Source organism: Emys orbicularis, chromosome 8 (genome assembly GCF_028017835.1).
Source record: "Emys orbicularis isolate rEmyOrb1 chromosome 8, rEmyOrb1.hap1, whole genome shotgun sequence".
NCBI classification, from domain to species: Eukaryota; Metazoa; Chordata; order Testudines; family Emydidae; genus Emys; species Emys orbicularis.
The window spans coordinates 2,183,436-2,204,781 of NC_088690.1; the positions used below are offsets into that span (position 1 = coordinate 2,183,436).

The 21,346-nt window shown below is 48.8% G+C and overlaps 1 protein-coding gene across 1 annotated transcript in view; it reads left to right on the top strand.

Moving 5' to 3' along the window:
* Window positions 1-378: 378 nt before the first annotated feature.
* Window positions 379-21,346, top strand: part of DMAP1 (DNA methyltransferase 1 associated protein 1) — a 48,444-nt gene continuing 27,476 nt past the window's right edge. The window contains exons 1-6 of the mRNA XM_065409458.1: window positions 379-426; window positions 1,276-1,358; window positions 2,500-2,609; window positions 5,516-5,607; window positions 6,721-6,916; window positions 19,695-19,853. Of these exons, the coding sequence (XP_065265530.1) occupies window positions 2,508-2,609; window positions 5,516-5,607; window positions 6,721-6,916; window positions 19,695-19,853 (549 nt within the window). The 5' untranslated portion in view covers window positions 379-426; window positions 1,276-1,358; window positions 2,500-2,507. The remainder of the gene's footprint in view (window positions 427-1,275; window positions 1,359-2,499; window positions 2,610-5,515; window positions 5,608-6,720; window positions 6,917-19,694; window positions 19,854-21,346) is intronic.

Sequence of the window (21,346 nt, forward strand, 5' to 3'; positions counted from 1 at the left end):
GCTGCTAAACCCCGGGGTGGGAGTTCAGTCCTTGGGGGGCCACAGTCAGTCCCTGGCCCTGCGAGTGAAGGCAGGGGCTGGACTCTGCCCTGTCGGGGCCCGGCCGGCGCTAGGCGCTGGGATCGCTCCATGCGCTGGACTGAAAGCCGCCGCGTTCAGCCGCTGGCCGGGGGGCCGGAGCGTGTCCCGGGCTGGCTGCGCTCACACCGGGTCGGGCCCGCGGGGGGGACCCAGGTTCTCTCGGCGGGACCCCCGGGACTGAGGGGCCCGGCCCAGGCTCCGGAGCGGGCGGGCGCCGCGTTCCGGTTCCGCTCACGTTCCGGGCACTTCCGGTTCGTAGCGGCGGAGACCGGAAGTGCCTCGGGTCGGACCCGAATTGCTGTGACACCTGCCCCGGCTGCGCTGCCTAGGGTGGCACCGGCCCAGGTGGGAGAGGGGGGCGCTGGGAGGATGGGGTCGGGTCTGAGGATGGGGTCGGGGTCCTGGGGGGTCGGGGCTGGGGGGTCTGAGGATGGGGTCGGGGTCCTGGGGGGAGGGGTTGGGGGGGGTCTGAGGAGGGGGTCGGGGTCCTGGGGGGAGGGGCTGGGGGGGTCTGAGGAGGGGGTCGGGGTCCTGGGGGGTCGGCGCTGGGGGGTCTGAGGCTGGGGTCGGGGCCCTGGGGGGAGGGGCTGGGGGGGGTCTGAGGATGGGGTCGGGGTCCTGGGGGGAGGGGTTGGGGGGGGTCTGAGGCTGGGGTCGGGGCCCTGGGGGGAGGGGCTGGGGGGGTCTGAGGATGGGGTTGGGGCCCTGGGGGGTTGGGGCTGGGGGGTCTGAGGATGGGGTCGGGGTCCTGGGGGGAGGGGTTGGGGGGGGTCTGAGGCTGGGGTCGGGGCCCTGGGGGGAGGGGCTGGGGGGGTCTGAGGATGGGGTTGGGGCCCTGGGGGGTTGGGGCTGGACATAGGGTCTCTGGGCAGGGATTGAGGGAGTTTGCTCTGATGGCTCCTGAGGTGGGGCAGGTGGGGCAGGGATTAGTGGGCCCTGGGGAATCTGTATCCAGTTGCGATGCCCTGAGAGGTCACAGATGCAAGGCCAGAAGGGACCATTCTGATCAAGTCTGACTAGCTGCCCCCAAGAATTCCTAGGGCAGATCTGTTAGAAAAACATCCCATCATGATTTGAAAATGGATCCACCAGGACCCAAAGGGCCTTAATCGCCATCTCAGCCCCCTAGGGAAATCCCAGCCAGTTTTACCCCTGGGCTGTGACTGAGGGGTCATTTTGCATTTTCTCCTGTAGGTAAATCCCAAGGAGAAGTCAGCACTAGCAGCCTTTGCAGTGGGAGGGGGTCTGTACAGAGTGGAAGTCTGGGATCCGGGCAGGTAACAGGACTGATTTTCAAACCCCATCCCACTTGGGCAAGTGGCAGCTTCTCATTTACCAGGATTTTCCTTCTTTGAAAAGTTTATTTTTACTGAGCCCATGGGAAAGCAGCACAGCCATACTGGTGCCTGTGAGGAATGTGCTCTAATAAAAGTCATCCTCTCTTAACTGGCTGGGTATCTGAACGGATGAGCAGTCATCCGTGGGAATCTTTTATACTCTTAGGAGATGAAGATCTAAGAGGGGATATTTTAGCGGATTATCCATCAGGTTTGAGATGGCTAGTCTCCCTGGAACCACTGGTTCAAATCTCAACAGCCCTGGATCCACAATAAATAAGTAGAATTCCAGGCACTTTATTGTGTGTGGCGCTTTGGATAAGACCTTACAAATGCCGTCCTTCTCTGCTCTGTGTGGGCACTAAAGATCCAGTGGGGTCACTGTCATGATAGCGAGAGAGCATTTGGCTAGAAATGTCCCCTTTTTCACTGTGTGACAGCTGGCGCCACACCAGAGGTGGCTGCATCTCCGTTGGTGCAGTATATATAAAGTTGAAAATATTTGGTAAATTTTGCATTATTTTATGTTGGAAAAGTCATTTTTTTCCTCAGCTTGTCAGTAGTTTTAGACTTGACCTCTGTCCTCCTTGTCAAAATAATTTGGCTATTTTTAAGATATCTGAAGCATCTAGTGCTGGCCATTTTCAGAGACAGGTTTTTGGGCTAGAAATACCTTGGTGTGAGCCAGTATGGTGATGCTTATGTTCTTTTCCAGGAACAGGTACCCCGCACTGGTATCCCTCGTTTTCTATTGCTAAGCATCTGAAGAATAAAGTCCATTTTAGAATCAAATATCAGGGCTTTGGAGCTGTGCTCCGGCTCCTCTCCAAGTCCAGGCAAAAACCTACTGCTCTGGAGCTGCTCCGCGCTCCAGCTCCAGGCTCTGCTCCAAAGCCCTGTTTCTGCTGAACAAGGCTGAATGACTTGGTCTGTTTGCTCTGTGGGGAAGAGTGGCAAGGGCTGTTGTACATGGGAGGAGGATGAGCAAAGTGGTTAATTTTACAGAGGACAATCTGCCTATATGCCCTGTGGATGCCCGTTCATAGGGCTCCTGTTTTAATCGCTGTGTTTCTTTCAATAGAGAGCAAGATGGCGACGGGCGCAGACGTGCGGGATATTCTGGAGCTGGGGGGTCTGGAGTCAGAGAACACGGGAACCATCAATAAGAAGGACATCATCAATTCTGATAAGGTACTGGGGTTAAGGGCCTGAACTCTTTGCCCTAGTCACCAACTTGAAAATCACACTTGTGTCTGAAAACTTTTTACCTACTGTTCTCACAAGTGTCATCTCAAATGACTATAACTGAAAGAATGGGAGGAAAACAAATATTTCTTACTATTACAGTTGTTTACTTTTGGCATTTCCATGGAGTATCTGGCATCTTACATGTACGTCCATCTCCTGGCTTCCCAGTATCTTCAGTTACCCATCTCCTTGTGTTCCAGAGGGTTGTGTTCACAGAATCCAAACGTTTCGTCGGAAATCTAAACAGTCAAATGCCAAATGTCTGGCAAACTCAAGAAGGGAAGGCTTTGGGGTTAAGGCGTTGAAACTGGGACTTGGGAGACCCCGAGCTATGTCTCTGGCTTGACCACAGGATCTCTGTGTGACCTTGGGCAAGTCATTTAGGCCTTGTCTGTATTAAGAAAATTTGCACTGTATCCCAGTTTCCCGCCTGTTAAATGGGTATAATACTTCTTCCATACTTCACAGGGGCATTGTTGTGCTCAGACACTATGGGGATGGGACAATATAAACAGAGAGATGGACAGGAACTCCAGATCCAAGAGAACCATGACTGTAGAGTAGGTCCCAGACTGTCCAATTTGAGATGAAACTATATAATAATAAAATGCCACGGCACTCAAAGCACTCCCCAGCCACTGTTTCCTCTCCATTGAAATGTCTATCTCCACACAGAAGTGCAGCTTCCTGGGGTTGCCTTCTCATCAGTGCAAAGACTGATATAACTGCATTAATGAAAACTGGTGAGAGAATGTGCATGATTGGGGTGTTAAAATCACTAGCTATGACCTGCGTGCGAAGGACAGAGTGGGTAAAAGAGTTGGGGGGGGGGCACTCTGCCTTAAAGAGCCCATCACTTGTATGAAAGTTATGGATAACTCAGACCCACAGGATCTTGAATGCATATGGATCAATGTGCTAACTAACAAAGCCAGGGACCGGGTATTGGTGCAGATCTGTTATATGCCACCAGTGGAAACCAGAGACCAGGATGAGTTACTCCTTAAATACCTATCTATAATGTGTGGAAAGATAAACAGTGTTATGGGGTACTTCAGTTTGGGAGACACACTTTGGAGGTCTTACGCAGCCAGTAGTAAAACACCATTAGTGTTTCTAAAAAATATAGGTCATTTTCTAATGCAAAAGTAATTTGAGGTAACTCTATGTTAGACATCATTATGAGAGATAAAGGTGAATTTATCAATGTGCTGGAAGTTGGTGTTTGCCTAGGGACCAGTGATCATGACATGATTACATTCAATATGAGCAAACAGAGGACAGCACCAACTGGTAATGTATATACTTGGTGCTTCCAAAGGGTTAATTTCCCAAAGCTGAGGAAAATTATGAGCAAAATTGATTCAGAGGAAATATGTAGACAGAAAAATGTGAATGAAAATTGGGAGTTTTAAAAGAAGTGTATTAGATGGCCAAAAAGCCACAATCAAGAAAGAGGACAACTGATTAAAATCCCATCCTAGCTCCATGACAGAGTGAAGGCAGTAGTTGGGGAGAAGCAACATATGACAAATGGAGTAAAGGGGAAATAGATAATACTCAATATAAGTTAGGAAGATATCAAAAGTAGAAAATTGATAAAGGAAGCTAAAGTCATAAGGGAAAACTCCACAGATGGCAGGACTAAGGAAAATAAGGAGTTTTTAAAGTACACCTCTACCCCGATATAATGCTGTCCTCAGGAGCCAAAAAATCTTACCGCGTTATAGGTGAAACCGCGTTATATCGAACTTGCTTTGATCTGCCGAAGTGCGCAGCCCCGCCTCCCCGGAGCACTGCTTTACCGCGTTATATCCAAATTTGTGTTATATCGGGTCGCGTTATATCGGGGTAGAGGTGTATAAATAGAAGTAACAAAAGAAATTCCAAGAATGGTATAGGCCCATTACTAGGTGGAGATGTAAAACTGTTAATGATGCAGGAAAGGTAGAAGTGTCCAATAAATATTTCTATTCTGTATTTGGAAAGATGCAGGACATTGAAGTAGTTTCCAGTACCTTAGTAACTAAGGAGGGTGTTAAACAATATTTCCTAGAAATAAATACTTAAAAATCAACAGGCCTGGATAATTTGCAACCAAGAGTCGTAAAACAGTTGTCTTGAGGAGATCTCTGGCTCACTGATGTTAATTTTTATAAATCTTGGAATACTAGGATAACTCCAGAAGAACAGAAGAGCTCTAATGTCCCGATATTCAAAAAGCGCTAGCTGGAGGAGTAGGGAGGTGATTTTATCTCTGTATACAGCATTGGTGAGATCGATACCAGAATACTGGGTCCAGTTTTAGTGTCCACATTTTAAAAAAGATGTTGAAAAACTGGAGAGGGTGCAGAAAAGAGCAACAAAAATGATTTGAGGGCTGGAGAAAATGCCTTACTGTGAGAGACTTTAAGAGCTCAGTCTGTTTAGTTTATGAAAAAGAAGACTGAGGGGTGACATGATTACAGTGTATAAGTACCTTCCTGGGGAGAAAATTCCGGGTAGTAAAAGACTTGAATCGAGCAGAGAAAGGCAGAACAAGGACCAATGGCTGGAAGCGGAAGCCAGACAAATTCAATAAGAAATGAGGCACACATTTTTAACAGTGAGGGTGATTAATTAACCATTGGAACAAACTACCAAGGGAAGTGGTGGATTTCCCATCACCTGCTGTTTTCAAATCAAGACGGGATACCTTTCTGGAAGCCAAACACAAGTTATTGGGCTCTATACAGGGATAACTGGGTGAAATATAATAGCCGGTGATATATAGAAGAAGTCAGTCTGTGTGATCGAATGGTCTCTTCTGCCTTAAACTCTAAATCTATAACCAAAATCTTCTGTTTCAGAAAAAATCCAAGAAATCATCTGAGACGCTGACATTTAAGAGGCCGGAGGGGATGCACCGAGAGGTTTATGCACTTCTCTACTCCGATAAAAAGTAAGCGCGTCTGGTTAGTGTTCTGCACAGTCTCATGGGAGAACTGGCACCCACCCCTGGCTCCAGTCTGTCATTGCCTGGCCTAGTCACACTTGGAACCTTTGACAGTCCAGCCCCTAAAATTTAGCTCCTTGAGTCTCATCTCCTCCAGGCTTTTTATCGTTTTTGTTTCTCTTGTTTATATTTCTTTCTCATTCCAAAATGGGGAGGCTTTGCTCTGCGCATGTGATGAGAAAAGTGCAGTCACTCCAGAGCTACATCGCCTGGGGCAGCATATATGCCCTTTTGTATCTCATTCCCCTGTATGTGCCACCGGGAGTAACAACTGCTTTTGTTTCCGCAAGCGTTATGCTGCAAACTTGTGGACTTTAAGATCAGAAGGGACCATCATGATCTAGTCTGACCTCTTGCTCATGGCTCCTTGCACAGAACCTCACCCACTCACCCCGGTAACAGACCCTTAACTTCTGGCTGAGTTACTGACATCCTCAACTCATGATTTAAAGACGTCAAGTTATGGAGGATCCCCCATTGACACTAGTTTAAACCTGTAAGTGACCCATGCCCCATGCTGCAGAGGAAGGCGAACCCCCCACATTTCTTCCAATGTGACCCAGGGGAAAATTCCGTCCCAACCCTAAATATGGCATTTGCTATGGACTGTGCCATCGGCCCAGAGGTCTCTAGCCTGTCTGCTTTCCAGACAGCTCTTCCTTTCAAACGCCTCCGTGCTGTTTGCTCCGTTTCCGGGCCAGGCATGTGCCTTTCCATTGACACAGAATGACTCTAACCTCGCTAGCAGGCTCTGCGCCCTCATCACTCTTTACATCGTGGTGGCTTTGTCTCCCCTTTGGAGCCCATCAGCGGTGGGCTTGAGTTGATTCAGGGCGATTGGGGGGTGGATGCTGTTGCGTGACACAAAGCCAGAGTGTCACCCCGGAGCTGTGTGTGGTGTCTGTCCGTCCTGGGGAGTGCGAAACCAGGAATGGGGCTTGAACCTAGGTCTCCTGCACTACCTACCGCGCTGCCAGGATCCATAGCAAAGACTCTCCAGAGGAGTGCAGTGCAGTGCAGACTGCTGCTTCTCTCAACCTGGCCTTCTCTGCTCTGCAGGGATGCGCCTCCACTGCTGCCCAGTGACACGACGCAGGGCTACCGCACAGTCAAGGCAAAGCTGGGTTCCAAGAAAGTACGGCCCTGGAAGTGGATGCCCTTCACCAACCCCGCGAGGAAAGACGGGGCGATGTTCTACCACTGGAGGAGGGCTGCAGAGGAGGGAAAGGATTACCCCTTCGCCAGGTTCAACAAAGTAAGTGGGAGCGTGTGGGGGTGGGGGAAGTGGACAGGCTGGCTGTCATCACACAGCAGGGAGCTACCCTCTGCATAGTGTCTCAGATGAGAGCCTGAGAAGTCCCTTCCTTCCACACACGGACTATAGTGCGCTATATTGGGCAATAACATTTTCAGTTGCAGTCTGGCCTGCGACCTCAGGCTGCAGTCTCACCTGATCCTTCAGGCTAAGTGGGTTCGGAATGGGGTCAGAGCTTGGCAGTACAGCCTTGGTGGTACTGGGAGTGCTGTGGGTGATTCAATAGGTGGCAGTGTTGTTCCCGCTGCATCAGCACTGACTCAGTGCCCCATTATGGCTCTAGGAGGTGCTGTGTAGCAAGAGGGCTCATATTTTGAATGAGACTTAGACAAGGTCTTTACCCTTGACACCCTGGATCACGTGACAAATTTTGGGTGTTGGCTGCAGTTTCCTCGCCAAATTACAACACAAATAATTACGTTCCACCTACCTGAAATTTCCACTGGGGTTTTGGTTGGGTGCGGTACAGTTAGTGTTCTGTGTTTTCAGTTTTTATTTGTATAAAAAAAATTAAAAAAAATCTGGGAACTTTTCAGTGTTTATTTTCCAAACGTTAATACTGGGATGAAATTGGGTTAAAAATAAAAAAATCGGGGGGGGGGGGAGAAAAACGAAAAAACTTTTGTAATATCCACATTTTACTGCTATAATTTAAGCTTTTTTTTTTTTAAATGTACAAAGGTATATTTTGTCTCTCAGCGCTAGTAGCTTTTCCAGAAATCCTGGTTTGCGTTTGCTCGTGTAATGTTCTTCAAAAGTCTGCTCACTCATGTTGAACCTCTTGCTGTCTTGGAGGTAGTCCAACTTTAAAAATAAGCGCTCAGTGTCGGTAGGTCCAGGGGGTACCCTCCAAGCTCGCTGTGCCACTTTGGTGAAGTTGGGAAGTGTGTCTGGATGACTGTTCCACAAAGCCAGCACATCCAGTTTTGCATTGTCAGGGGTAGGCAAGTTCATGTGAGTAGTACATTCCCTTTTCAGATTTAAAATTTCATCTTTAGTGGTAAATGGTTGAAATGCTCTGGCATAACAATCGTAGTCTGCTGCAAAATTCACCTTGAGGAAGGGGTGCAACACCTGGATGACATTCCAAAAAGAATCTTTGGCACCAAACACTTTGAGGTTCAGATTACGGGCTGCGGTCATCTCCCATTTCTCACAGGGTGTTGTGTCGAAGGTTTTGAATACTTTTTTGTTTTCTCATGTTCCGGGGTCAGAAGAATTTCTAGGAACAGCTGGGTTTTCTCGCTGTATCTTTCTCCTGCAGCTTTTGTGCTTAATTCAATTGAGACTTTGGTTGTCAGGATCCGGTAAACGTCTGTATTGGCAAACGTGTTGGCAGTAGTCAGAGAAAACTCAGTGTTTTCTGTGTGTCACATGCTGATTCCAAGTTTTCAACAGTGACCATTATCTTGGTGCACAGAATCTCACAGTCATTCTGGTTATTTGCCAGTCTCTTCAGAGTTTTTGCTTTAGAACCAACAAACTCAGGATGATCTAGGAGATGCAGTGGCCCAGTCCACGCATGATTTACATGGCAGGCAGCGAAGTACCGATGTGGCACAGCAGGGTAGGTAAACAGCAGTCGGCTCTGCACTCGTCTCGCACCATGTAAAACAAAGCCTTCAGCTTGTTCGCATGCTTGAGAACAGCCCCAAACCCACGACGCCAGATTTCACGTCTGTCATTTCCTCTGGAGCAGTAGCTGCTGACAGCGCAATGTTAATCAGAGGAGAAGACCGGTAATACGTAGCAGCTCCGGTTTCTGATGGAGTTTAATCTCTGTGCCATGCAGGAAGCAGAATCTGTGTTAGTTGTGACCACGTTCTCCCAAGTTAGTTGGTACATCTCCAACATGCCAGTTATTGCTGTGTCGACTAAACGCGGTCAGCAGAGGGGATGAATGTCATGTGGGCACAAAACAATGTGGGTTTATTTGCCTTGAGATCAAAACCTGAAAACAAAAGGCCAAGAATCGGACGGTCCAAGCATCAGGAGACTTGTCAAAAATCAGATTAGGCACCACATTTCCATCAAGTCGTTCCATCGGTTTAGGTACCAAAGTGTCGTCATTTTCCTTCAGATACTTACAAGTGAGGTTGTCTGTGTTAGGAAGGGGTTTTGCAGTTGGACAGGATTGTCGTATAAAGTCACCAATAGGCTCCTCTGCAATTAACAGCGGTCATTGGGCGAAACAAAGAGCACGTACAGATTCATTGACACACTCGTGCTGTGTCCTCCCTTTCATTAAAGCCCTGGTGAAAGCTCCTGATATTGACTGTTTGTCCCGAAGCTCGCTTTCTTCTTTAAGCTTCTTGTGTTGCTTGCTTTTGACATGCTCCTTTATTCTGTCAGCGCGAGCACTGACTTCAGTGCTACAGTATGTGCAGCGCAATGCATCTTCTTCGCGCCTGTCTTTACTTTCCTTGAACATTTCTAACTACTTGCGTCTGATGAAGCGGGTATTCACCCATGAAAGCTTATGCTCCAATACTTCTGTTAGTCTTAAAGGTGCCACAGGACCCTCTGTTGATTTCTAACTACTGATTTTCTTATTGGTATTTGGGCATAGATTTGCATTTTTTGCCCCATGTTTACCTTTTTACCTTATCTTTACCTGTGGAGGATTGATTGTTTAAATTCAGCACTGCACTAAACAGACAGGCAGGCAGCATCTTCTTGTGAGCCAATCATAATGCTATATTAACATTGCTTCATTTTTCTGACCTCCATCGTTTGTGTGTTCTGTGTTTTCCACTCCGGAACTGCTTCATTCTCAGAGCTGCAGCACACAACAATCACGTAAAGTGTTAGTGTTTAACAAAAATATGTACCTATAAGAATGGCCAAACTGGGTCAGATCAAAGGTCCATCTAGCCCAGTCTCCTGTCTTCCAACAGTGGCCACTGCCAGGTGCCCCAGGGGGAATGAACAGAGAAGGGAATCATCAAGTGATCCATCCCCTGTCGACCATTCCCAGCTTCTGGCAAACAGAGGCTAGGGACCCCATCCCTGCCCATCCTGGGTAACAGCCATTGATGGACCTATCCTCCATGAATTTATCTAGTTCTTTTTTGAACATTGTTGTAGTCTTGGCCTTCACAACATCCTCTGGCAAAGAGTTCCACAGGTTGACTGTACGTTGTATGAAAAAATACTTCCTTTTGTTTGTTTTAAACCTGCTGCCTATTAATTTCATTTGGTGACCCCTAGTTCTTGTGTTATGAGAAGGAGTAAATAACACTTCCTAATTTACTTTCTCCACATCAGTCATGATTTTATAGACCTCTGTCATATCCCACCTTAGTCGTCTCTTTTCCAGGCTGAAAAGTCCCAGTCTGATTAATCTCTCCTCATATGGCAGCCGTTCCATACCCCTAATCATTTTTGTTGCCCTTTTCGGAACCTTTTCCAATTCCAATATATCTTTTTTGAGATGGGGCAACCACATCTGCATGCAGTATTCAAGATGTGGGCGTACCATGGATTTATATAGAGGGAATATAATATTTTCGGTCTTATTATCTATCCCTTCCTTAATGATTCCCACCATTCTGTTCACTTTTTTGACTGCCGCTGCATATTGAGTGGATGTTTTCAGAGAACTATCCACAATGACTCCCAAGATCTCTTTCTTGAATGATAACAACTAATTTAGACCCCATAATTTTATGTGTATACTTGGGATTATATTTTCCAATGTGCATTACTTTGCATTTATCAGCATTGAATTTCATCTGCCATTTTGTTGCCCAGGCACCCAGTTTTGTGAGATCCTTTTGTAGTTCTTCGCAGTCTGCCTGAGACTTAACTATCTTGAGTAGTTTTGTATCATTTGCAAATTTTGCCACCTCACTGTTTACCCCTTTTCCCAGATCATTTAGGAATATGTTGAACAGGACTGGGCCCAGTACAGACCCCTGGGAGACACCACTATTTACCTCTCTCCATTCTGAAAACTTACCATTTATTCCTACCCTGTCTTTCCTATCTTTTAAACAGTTACTGATCCAGGAGAGGACCTTCCCTCTTATCCATGACAGCTTACTTTGCTTAAGAGCCTTTCGTGAGGGGCCTTGTCAAAGGCTTTTTGAAAGTCTAAGTACAGTATATCCACTGGATCCCCCTTGTCCACATGCTTGTTGACCTCCTCAAAGAAGTCGAGTAGATTGGTGAGGCATGATTTCCCTTTATAAAAACCATGTTGACTCTTCCCCAACAAATTATGTTCATCTCTGTGTCTGACAATTCTACTATAGTTTCAACCAGTTTGCCCGGTACTGATGTCAGACTTACCAGCCTGTAATTGCTGGGATCACCTCTGAAGCCTTTTTAAAAAATTGGCATCATATTAGCTATTCTCCAGTCATTTGCTACAGAAGCTGATTTAAATGATAGGTTACAGACTACAGTTAGTAGTTCTACAATTTCACATTTGAGTTTCTTCAGAACTCTTGGGTGATACCATCTGGTCCTGGTGACTTATTACTGTTTAGTTTATCAATTTATTCTGAAATCTCCTCTATTGACACCTCAATCTGCGACAGTTCCTCAGATTTGTCATCTAAAAAGAATGGCTCAGGTTTGGGAATCTCCCTCACATCCTCAGCCGTGAAGACCAATGCAAAGAATTCATTTTGTTTCTCCGCAATGGCTTTATCGTCCTTGAGTGCTGCTTTAGCATCTCAATAGGCCAGTGGCCCCACTGGTTGTTGAGCAGGCTTCCTGCTTCTGATGCACTTACAATTTTTTTGCCATTACTTTTTGAGTCTTTGGCTAGCTGTTCTTCAAATTCTTCTTTGGCCTTCCTAAATATATTTTTACACTTAATTTGCCAGAGTTTATGCTCCTTTCTATTTTCCTCACTAGGATTTAACTTTCACTTTTTAAAGGATGCCTTTTTGTCTCTCACTGCTTCTTTTACTTTGTTGGTTAGCCACGGGGGCACTTTTTTGGTTCTCTTACTATGTTTTTTAATTTGGGTGATACATTTAAGTTGAGCCTCTATTATGGTGTCTTTAAAAAGTTTCCGTGCAGTTTGCAGGGATTTCATTTTTGGCTCTGTACCATTTAGTTTTTCTTTAACTAACCTCCGCATTTTTGTGTAGTCCCTGTTTCTGAAATTAAATGGTACTGTGTTGGGCCACTGTGGTGTTTTCCCCGCCACAGGGATGTTAAATTTAATTATATTATGGTCACTATTACCAAGCGGTCCAGCTATATTCACCTCTTGGACCAGATCCTGTGCTCCACTTCGGACTAAATCAAAAATCCCCAAAAATTGAGTGAATTGATAAATGGGTGTAAATCAGTAAAAATGGAACGCCATTAATTAAAAACAACTTATTAATTTATCGGTGAAAATCGGTAAAAACTGAAAACGCGGAGCACTAAGTACAGTATACTTTGCTTCCTGTCCTAGAGTGCGTAGCTGATGTTAGTCACAAACTGTCCAATTTGAAATGCTGCTGTGCTTTGTTATAAATAGCTGCTGTCTTCTGTGTCAGACATGGCTGTGTTTCAGTGAGTACATATATTTCAATAAAAACACTAAAACCCACAAGAAAAGTGTTAAAAGAACATTATTAAGGTGCAAAGTTAAGCACTGAAGAGCTAGGAAATACCAGAATTAAGGTTGCCTAGGCAACTTAATTCTGCCCCCTTGCTCATGTGCTTATGATAGTCATTAGTGACACGATCACATACTATTTTTTTCCATAGGACCCCGCCCTCATTCAGCGCTCGTCAGGGTGGATGAGGCTCACTTCCTGAGCAGCTGTCCATTGTGTTGCCCCAGGCCTTACAGCACACTATTCAAACCCTGCTCTGAAGACAGAATGACTAATTTCCTCCTGGGCTTTGCTATGATGCATTACTAGAGTATCTCAGTATTTCACAGACGTGAATGAGTTTATTTTCACAACACCCTCTGAGGTGATTGGGTGTTGTTTTCCCCATTTTACAGTTGGGAAACTGAGGCACAGAGCGGTTAAAATCCAAAAGTGTTTACTAATTCTGGGTGCCCAACGTGAGACAGCTCAGACCTGATTTTTCAGAGTATTTAACATTATACAACACTTGATATGTTCCAAACATAGCTCTCACTGACCAGCTGCAGCTGCATGCTCAGCCCCTCTGCAAATCAGACCCCAGAGTCTCAAGTCAGGCACCAGAAATGAGGAGCACACAGGGACCCCTGTGAAAAGTTTGGGTTAAGTGACTTGCCCGACATCACACAGGAACTCTGTGTCAGGGGCAGGGATAGAATCTGGTTCCCCAGGGCAGCATTCAGCTCCTTTAACCATGAGACCATCCTTTCTCTTCCGCCAACAAACGAGGCCGGGTCCTACAGACAACAGCCTCCTTCACTGCACAGCCCTGATTCGTCCCCAGGGCAGGGCCAGCCTGTGCCAAACGAGGCAGGGTCCTGTAGAAAAATAATATGTGACCATGTAATTAAAGACTATATCCTGCATATGCACAAGAGGCAACCTGAACTCTGGCGTTTCCTAACTTTGGAGGGCTGGGCTTTGCAGCCTTCATAATATTCGTTTTTGTGTGTAACTTCCTAGATTTTAAAATCAAACTGAAGGAACAAATTTCATGACCTGGCATCATATTCACACCCACACAGGTCATCAGCAGCGTTGGAACCTTTAGACCCTCCACACACACCTCTGCCACTAGAGCTAAGAGAGTAACTGATCGAGGATGGCAACCTACTACTGCTACATGGACCAGCATTAGAGGGGGATAAAACACTCTGCCACTGGGTTACACAGATATTGCTGGTGGCAGAGGAATGGTGAGACTCAGGATTCTTGGGTTCCGTTCCAGGCTCTGGAGGGGAGTGTGCTCTAGTGGGTGCAGACTCCTTTGCCCATTTCCTCCCCAAGCTTGACCCCTTTTGCCCGTCTCTTTTCCCCTTAAAGTCTTTTCATCACAGTCTCAGTCACAGTTCCTCCTGCTTAGGCCCTCGTTTGATCTCTCTCCCTCCCTCCCACCAGGTTCTCCATCCCCACTTGCTTCCAGACCCCTCTCCAATCTCAGTGCTCCCCCTCCGCTCGATTTCGTGTCAGCCTGCTGAGCTCCATGCAAAAACCCCCACTAAGGAGCCAGGCAGCTGCACTCCCTGGGAAGTGCCAGACTGGATCAGACCCAGGGTCCATCCGGCCCAGGGTCCTGTCTCCAACAGTGGCCAGTGCCAGACACTTCAGAGTTAAAAAAACCCTGCAGTGGGAGATTTGTAGAATAGCCTGCTGCTGTTCTTTTAATTATTTATCATTTATACTGCAGCGGCACCGAGAGGCCAACCCATTAAGGGCCCAATTGTGCTGAGTGCTGGGCAAAACGCGTAGTAAGTGACCGTCCCTGCCCCAAAGGGAAGTTTTGTCCTGCTTCCTGTCGTTTAGTGTTCAGCTAATGCCATGAAACACAAGGGTTTCCCTCCCTACCTTTTATCTGAGCTAACCCGACTGGCTGCTCTCAGTACCCATATATGGGTTTAATGGGTCTTAGAATCCTGCTAGGCTCTTATCAATGAGATCTGGTGGAGGTGAATTTCACAGGTTGGTTCATTTGTTTGGCAAACAAGCTTTTCCTTTTTTCCATTTGAAATGTTCTGCCTTTCCCTTTAATTGAGTGTCTCCTCATTCTTGCATTGTGAGAGGGCGTTCAGGGAGTGAACAGTGAAGGGGTGAAATTTGCAGATGATACAAAATTATTCAAGAGCTCATAAAACTGGAGGTCAGGGCAACAAAACGGCAGATAAAATTCAACACTGATAAGTGCAAAGTGATGCACATTGGAAAACGTAGTCCCAACTATACATATAAAATGATGTTTCTAAATTAGCTGTTACCTCTCAAGAAAGAGATTCATAGATTCTAGGGCTGGAAGGGACCTCGAGAGGTCATCTAGTCCAATCCCCTGCCCTCATGGCAGGACCAAATACTGTCTCGACCACCACTGATGGACATTTATCTAACCTACTCTTAAATATCTCCAGAGATGGAGAATCCACAACCTCCTTAGGCAATTTATTCCAGTGTTTAACCACCCTGACAGTTAGGAACTTTTTCCTAATGTCCGACCTAAACCTCCCTTGCTGCAGTTTAAGCCCATTGCTTCTTGTTCTATCCTTAGAGGCTAAGGTGAACAAGTTTTCTCCCTCCTCCTTATGACACCCTTTTAGATACCTGAAAACTGCTATCATGTCCCCTCTCAGTCTTCGCTTTTCCAAACTAAACAAACCCAATTCTTTCAGCCTTTCTTCATAGATCATGTTCTCAAGACCTTTAATAATTCTTGTTGCTCTTCTCTGGACCCTCTCCAATTTCTCCACATCTTTCTTGAAATGCGGTGCCCAGAACTGGACACAATATTCCAGTTGAGGCCTAACCAGCGCAGAGTAGAGCGGAAGAATGACTTCTCGTGTCTTGCTCACAACACACCTGTTAATGCATCCCAGAATCATGTTTGCTTTTTTTGCAACAGCATCACACTGTTGACTCATATTTAGCTTGTGGTCCACTATAACCCCTAGATCCCTTTCTGCCGTACTCCTTCCTAGACAGTCTCTTCCCATTCTGTATGTGTGAAACTGATTGTTCCTTTCTAAGTGGAGCACTTTGCATTTGTCTTTGTTAAACTTCATCCTGTTTACCTCAGACCATTTCTCCAATTTGTCCAGATCATTTTGAATTATGACCCTGTCCTCCAAAGCAGTTGCAATCCCTCCCAGTTTGGTATCATCCGCAAACTTAATAAGCGTACTTTCTATGCCAATATCTAAGTCGTTGATGAAGATGTTGAACCGAGCCGGTCCCAGAGCCGGTCTTGGAGTCACAGCGGATAGTTCTCCGAAAACTTCCCCTCAATACACAGCAGCGGTCAAGAAGGCTAACAGAACATTAGGAAAGGGATAGAAAACAAGACCAAACAAATCATAATACAGTACCATGATATAAATACCTTGAATACTGTGTCTAGTACTGGTCGCACCATCTGAAAAAGGATATGGTGGAACTGGAAAAGGTTCAGAGAAGGGCAACAAAGATGATCAAGGGAGTGGAACGGCTTCCATGTGAGGAGAGACTAAAGGGGTTAGGGCTGTTCATTTAGAAAAGAAGACCGCAAAGGGGGGATGTGATAGTCGTCTATAAAATCATGACTGGTGTGGAAAAAGTGGATAGAGAAGTGTTATTTACCCTTTCTCGCAATACAAAAACCAGGGGATACCCAATGAAATGAATAGGGAGCAGGTTTAGTACAAACAAGAGGAAGTACTATTTCACATCACACACAATTAATCTGTGGAACTCATTGCTATGGGATGTTGTGATAGTCAGAAGTATACCTGGATTCAAAAAGAACTAGATAAATTCATGGAGGTTCCATCAGTGGGCATTAGCCAAGATGGTCAGGGCTGCAACCCCATGCTCTGGGGACCCTAAACCTTTGACTACCAGAATCTGGGAGTGGAAGACAAGGGTGGGTCACTCCAGCTGCTCTGTTCTGTGTGCTCCCCCTGAAATCCTGGTACTTGTCACTGTCAGAGAGACAGGATACTGGGCTAGATGGACCATTGGTCTGATCTAGTGTGCCCATTCTTATGTTCTCATTCGTCTCCTCCCTGAGCTAATCATTCTTGCTCCCGCCTCTGAATCCCGTCTCTTTTCGCTGTCTCTCTGTTGAGACGGGTGACCAGAAGTGGAGAGTGTTCCAGATGAGCAGTAGCCCTAATGGTTTCCGGGTCTGAAAGTGACCAAGACCTGAGTAATGTCCATGTCACAATCTTCTTGCCATGCAGTGAGGAGGGAAAGCCTCGTTCGCAGCTGCTACTGATTGGAACTCCAGGAGAAGCCAAAAATCCAGCAGGGCTCCAAGCTTGTGCTCCTTGTTCTGAGGGTAGATACAACCCCCTGAATTGAAGGAGCAGATACAACGTCTGGCGTCTGGAGGGGCCGTTCCCATCTCATTTCAGTCCTGTCCACTCTGCCAGCCATCCAGCTCTCCTCCAAGCCCAGCACTTGACAGGCACTGCAGTGTCTGGGCCTTTGAGAGATGTGAGAACGGAGCGTTGTCAGCCTGTTTCTGCGCTGCAGCCCAGGCCTTCTCCACGCCTCCTCTGGACGCTCCCTTTGTGACAAGGCATGGAGGATGCCACGGGAGAGAGCTCCTGGGGAAAGGATCCTCCTCTGGGACCTCTCTGGGAGGCACACGTGATCTACTGGAGCACAAGTCTGGCGGGGCATGCCATGGGCAGCGCACCAGCGTCCCCAAATGGTCACTGGTGTCAGAGGCTGCTAACAGAGATCAGATCAGCACATGGACACCTGTGCCAGGGTGGCCACCAGCCATCAAGACCAGGGCGGTCTCTGTGCCTCTCCCAGGTCTAAAGCCAAAAACAAAGGAGGTCAGGGAAATGTGAGGAAGGGTCCAGGGGCTGTCAGCTCTGCCTTGCCAGCACCTTTCTGCAGGCCTGGGGTACTTCTGTGGCCCTATTCCCATAATATTTGGGAATATATTCCCAACGCTGAGCCCGGCATTGGCTTTGTGCTCCCTGCCCTGACAGCGTTTGGGGACTCAGGAGTGAGGGCCCGCTGTCCGCGCGCAAGGGCCAGTGATGGTGGGGAAGAGAGCAGGTGGCAGCTGGGTTGGTGGCCCTTGGTGGCCACAGTCTTAAATGTATTTCTCCTCTCAGCACCGCTGGGAGACAGGGCAGCAGACGGGGCACTGAGGCACGGACAGCCCAAGTGACTGGCCCAGGGTCACACGGGAAGAGCAGGGACTTGAACCCGCATCTCCTGTGTTGGCGCCCTACACGTTGGCCATCCACCTCTGCAAAGGGTTTGGTGATTGGCGCCTCAGTGAGTGTATCTGTGCAGTGAAGCGCTCGTGCAACGGGAGGCTCTGAGAAATTCAGAGCCACCTGCTCATGCTGGCCATCCTGCTGCGACGTGGCACTGAGCTAACACCGGCAGGGGATGGCCCCGCCTCCGCCCCGCTTCTCACAATTCAAAAGCACCCGCTGTTCTCGCAAGCCATTTCTGCTGGGCCAGCAGCTCTTGTTTCAGAGACCCCTCGCCGTCCGAGAGTAGCAGTCCCTGGGTGGATGAGAGGCTCTGGGGCCCATTCCGAAATCGGTGAGCCAGCCAATCTCTTCTCCTCCGCTCCCCAGCCTGGTCCGTTCCCAGCCCCTGTAATGATCCCACTGTCTGGGTGTCCCATAAGCCGTCTGAGGCAGTGCTCTTGCCCTGATTTCCATGGTTAAGAGATGCTTCCTGAGTGCCGCGAGGTTTGCCCAGTGCACGGCCAGCTGACAGGCTGCCTCCCTGTGCCCAGACAGACCCGTCACCTGTGAACAGAAGGGGCTGCCCCTCAGAGATGCTGCTCCGAGGTGTCTGGAGCTGGGGCAGATGCTCTGTATGCTTGGCCTGGGGCTTGGCAGGGGATCTGGGTTTCCAGGGGGAGTGTGCTGCTCAGGTGCCTGGCACTGGGGACCCATTAAAATGTGTGGGGGGGTATTTTTGTGAAGGCGAGAAGTTGCCATCCGGACTCGATGGGGGTGGGCGTGTAGGGGGGTGGGGGTTAAGGGAGCAGCCCTTTCCCCAGGATGCAGGCTCTACTCTCACCCCGTTGCGTTACCATGTGTTGTGACTTCAGCCGGCTCTTCTGCTGCTCTCTGAGCATCCGTGTGATGCCAGTGATGTGCTGGCGTCCAGTGTCCAACCCTGTCAAAGCAGGCTGGGGGCTGAGCCCGGCGTTGGCTTTGTGCTCCCTGCCCTGACGGCGTTTGGGGACTCAGGAGTGTGGGCCCGCTGTCCGCGCGCAAGGGCCAGTGATGGTGGCGGCTGGGTTGGTGGCCCTTAGCTGCACCACAGCCAACCTTCGGACCTTTGTGCCGGGGGAATACAGGGCCAGGTGCTGGCTGTAGGAGGGGCTCACAGTCTGCTGGGGGGGGTGTATGACGGCGCAGGAGGCTTCCTTGTTTGCTAGGTCACAGTTAATGCCCAGGTGTTGCTGCTGGAGGGGAGAACGGACTGGGCTGGGAGGGCTTTGTGGAACAGGGAGGAGGGTAGCTGTGAACACGAGGTTGTTTGCTTTCAGCCTGTCCTGAGTCAGGGCTTCCAGGCTAGGGCCTGGTGACCACTGCCGGGCCATGTCGTTCCCTCTCGGAGAGCAGCCGGAATGGGGAACACGGTTGGCCTGAGAGGAGAACGATCCCCAGAACATAATGTCTGAGACCCTGACTCCGAGTCCCTGCCTCTCAGAGAGGTCCCTCTTGGTCGTACACCTCCCCTTGGCTGGGGGCTGGTGGAAGTGAAACCATGCTGGGAGGCCTGGCCAGGTCTTCTGGACCTCTTGGTGCTTGGATACTGTGGCAGTGGGCACATTGGAAATGCACAGGGATAATTACCAAATAAACCCTGGCAGGTCAGGGACGGAGGATCCCACGTGACCCCTTCCACTTGGCCCCATAGCTCCATCGTGGCAGTGGCTGCCTCGGGGCATGGGGCACGTGAGTGTCCACAGGGGGTGCAGTTGGGTGGGTAAGGGGACCAGTTGGGCAAAGACTCATGACCCCCTTGCCCGTCTGTGCCCAGTGGTTTTGGTTTGCTCCGTCTCTGCCGCCGGTAGGGCAGTTCGAGAGAGGTCCCAGCTATTGGTGGGGGGCAGCCCAATGAGTGAGACACCTCCCTTCTCTCTCCCTGTGCAGACGGTGCAGGTGCCTGTGTACTCGGAGCAGGAGTATCAGCTGTACCTGCATGACGACGCCTGGACCAAGGCAGAGACGGATCACCTCTTCGACCTCTCCCGCAGGTTCGACCTGCGCTTCGTGGTGATCCATGACCGCTACGACCACCAGCAGTTCAAGGTGAGCGCCGGGAACGTGCAGCCGGGAGGAGCAAATTACCCTTTGTATCAACTTAATTAGGGGAAAAGAATGAATTATTGGCAGGGAGGAATATTGAATTTCCAGCACAGGGTATTACTGCTCGTTTTGTTTATAATTAAATCCGCCACAACTCGCGTCAGTTCCCTGTTGCATTTTATTAGGAAGTCAGAATCCCTTGAGAAAATTGTCCCTGCCAGGAAAACAACTCACCAGCCACCGAAAGAGAGGCAGGCTAAGCTAGTGGGGAGTGCAGAGGCCTGGAGGTCAGGACTCCTGGCTTCGCGTCTCACCTCTGGGTGGGAAGATCATCTAGTGTTCTGTGAGCAACCAGCATCCTGGGTTCTTCTCCAGCGATTGCTGCTGACTTGTGCCGTGACCTTGCGCGAGTCTTTGTCAGGCCTGTGAAGAAGGAGCAAGTCACTGAGCTGAGAATAGAACCCAGGAGTCCTGACTCTTCGTCCTCTCCACTAACTACTACCCCACCCTGTTTCCCTGTGAGGTATCCGAAGAAGTGAGGTTTTTACCCACGAAAGCTTATGCCCAAATAAATCTGTTAGTCTTTAAGGTGCCACCAGACTCCTTGTTGTTTTTGTAGATACAGACTAACACGGCTACCCCCTGATACTTGACACCTGTGAGGTAGGGGAGCGTTCTGGGGGAAACGGAGTCACTGCCTGGTTCTGAAGCTTGTAACAGCCTGGGAGATGCTCTGCTGAAGGGCGCGGTAGCAGGACAGAGTATTAGCTTTATAACAAAGCACAAAGGGCAGCTGAGGCAGCCCGGGCTCTCCTTGCCCCGGTTCCAGCCAGGCAGGGGAACCCAGGGGAATTGGTGCATCTTGCACCCCTGTGTCACGTTCTGTTCAGACCTCATTCGGTACAATGCAGCGCAGAGAGTGAATCACTAGTGCTTTGTCACGGGGCCCCAGGGCATTTGTCACGTGCTCTGTGTGAAATCCAGGCCTGTGGCTGGGAGCTCAAACACCAGGCCCCATTGTCTGAGAACAGCTTTATCTTGTGGGCTGTCAGGAGGAAGCTTTGGGTCCCTTCTGCATGTGCCAGCCTCTGCCAGCAGGAGAGAGAAACAGCAGCGCGACAGGGATAACACTGGTGACGTAGGGCTGTAGCACCTGCCTGGAGGATCTGAAAGCACGTTATAAAGGAGGGACAGTATCCTCATCTCATGTTAGAGATAGGGAAACTGAGGCATGGTACAGGCGCTCTCCCAGTCACACCATGAATCAGTGACTGTCAAGGCTAAACCCAGCTCTCTTCACTTCCAGCCCTTTTCTGTAACCCTGAGACAGTAGCAGTGGCAGGCACGTAGTAAAGGGTGCTTACAGCAGCGTGCGGGAACCTGCACAGACCCTCCCAGAAACTGGGCCAGTCAGGAGGGACAGGCCTTTCCACTCTCTGCCATGTCTTCTCCCTAGCCTTGCTTCTGGAGGCGTGGTCTCCTTCCCCCAAAGGCTG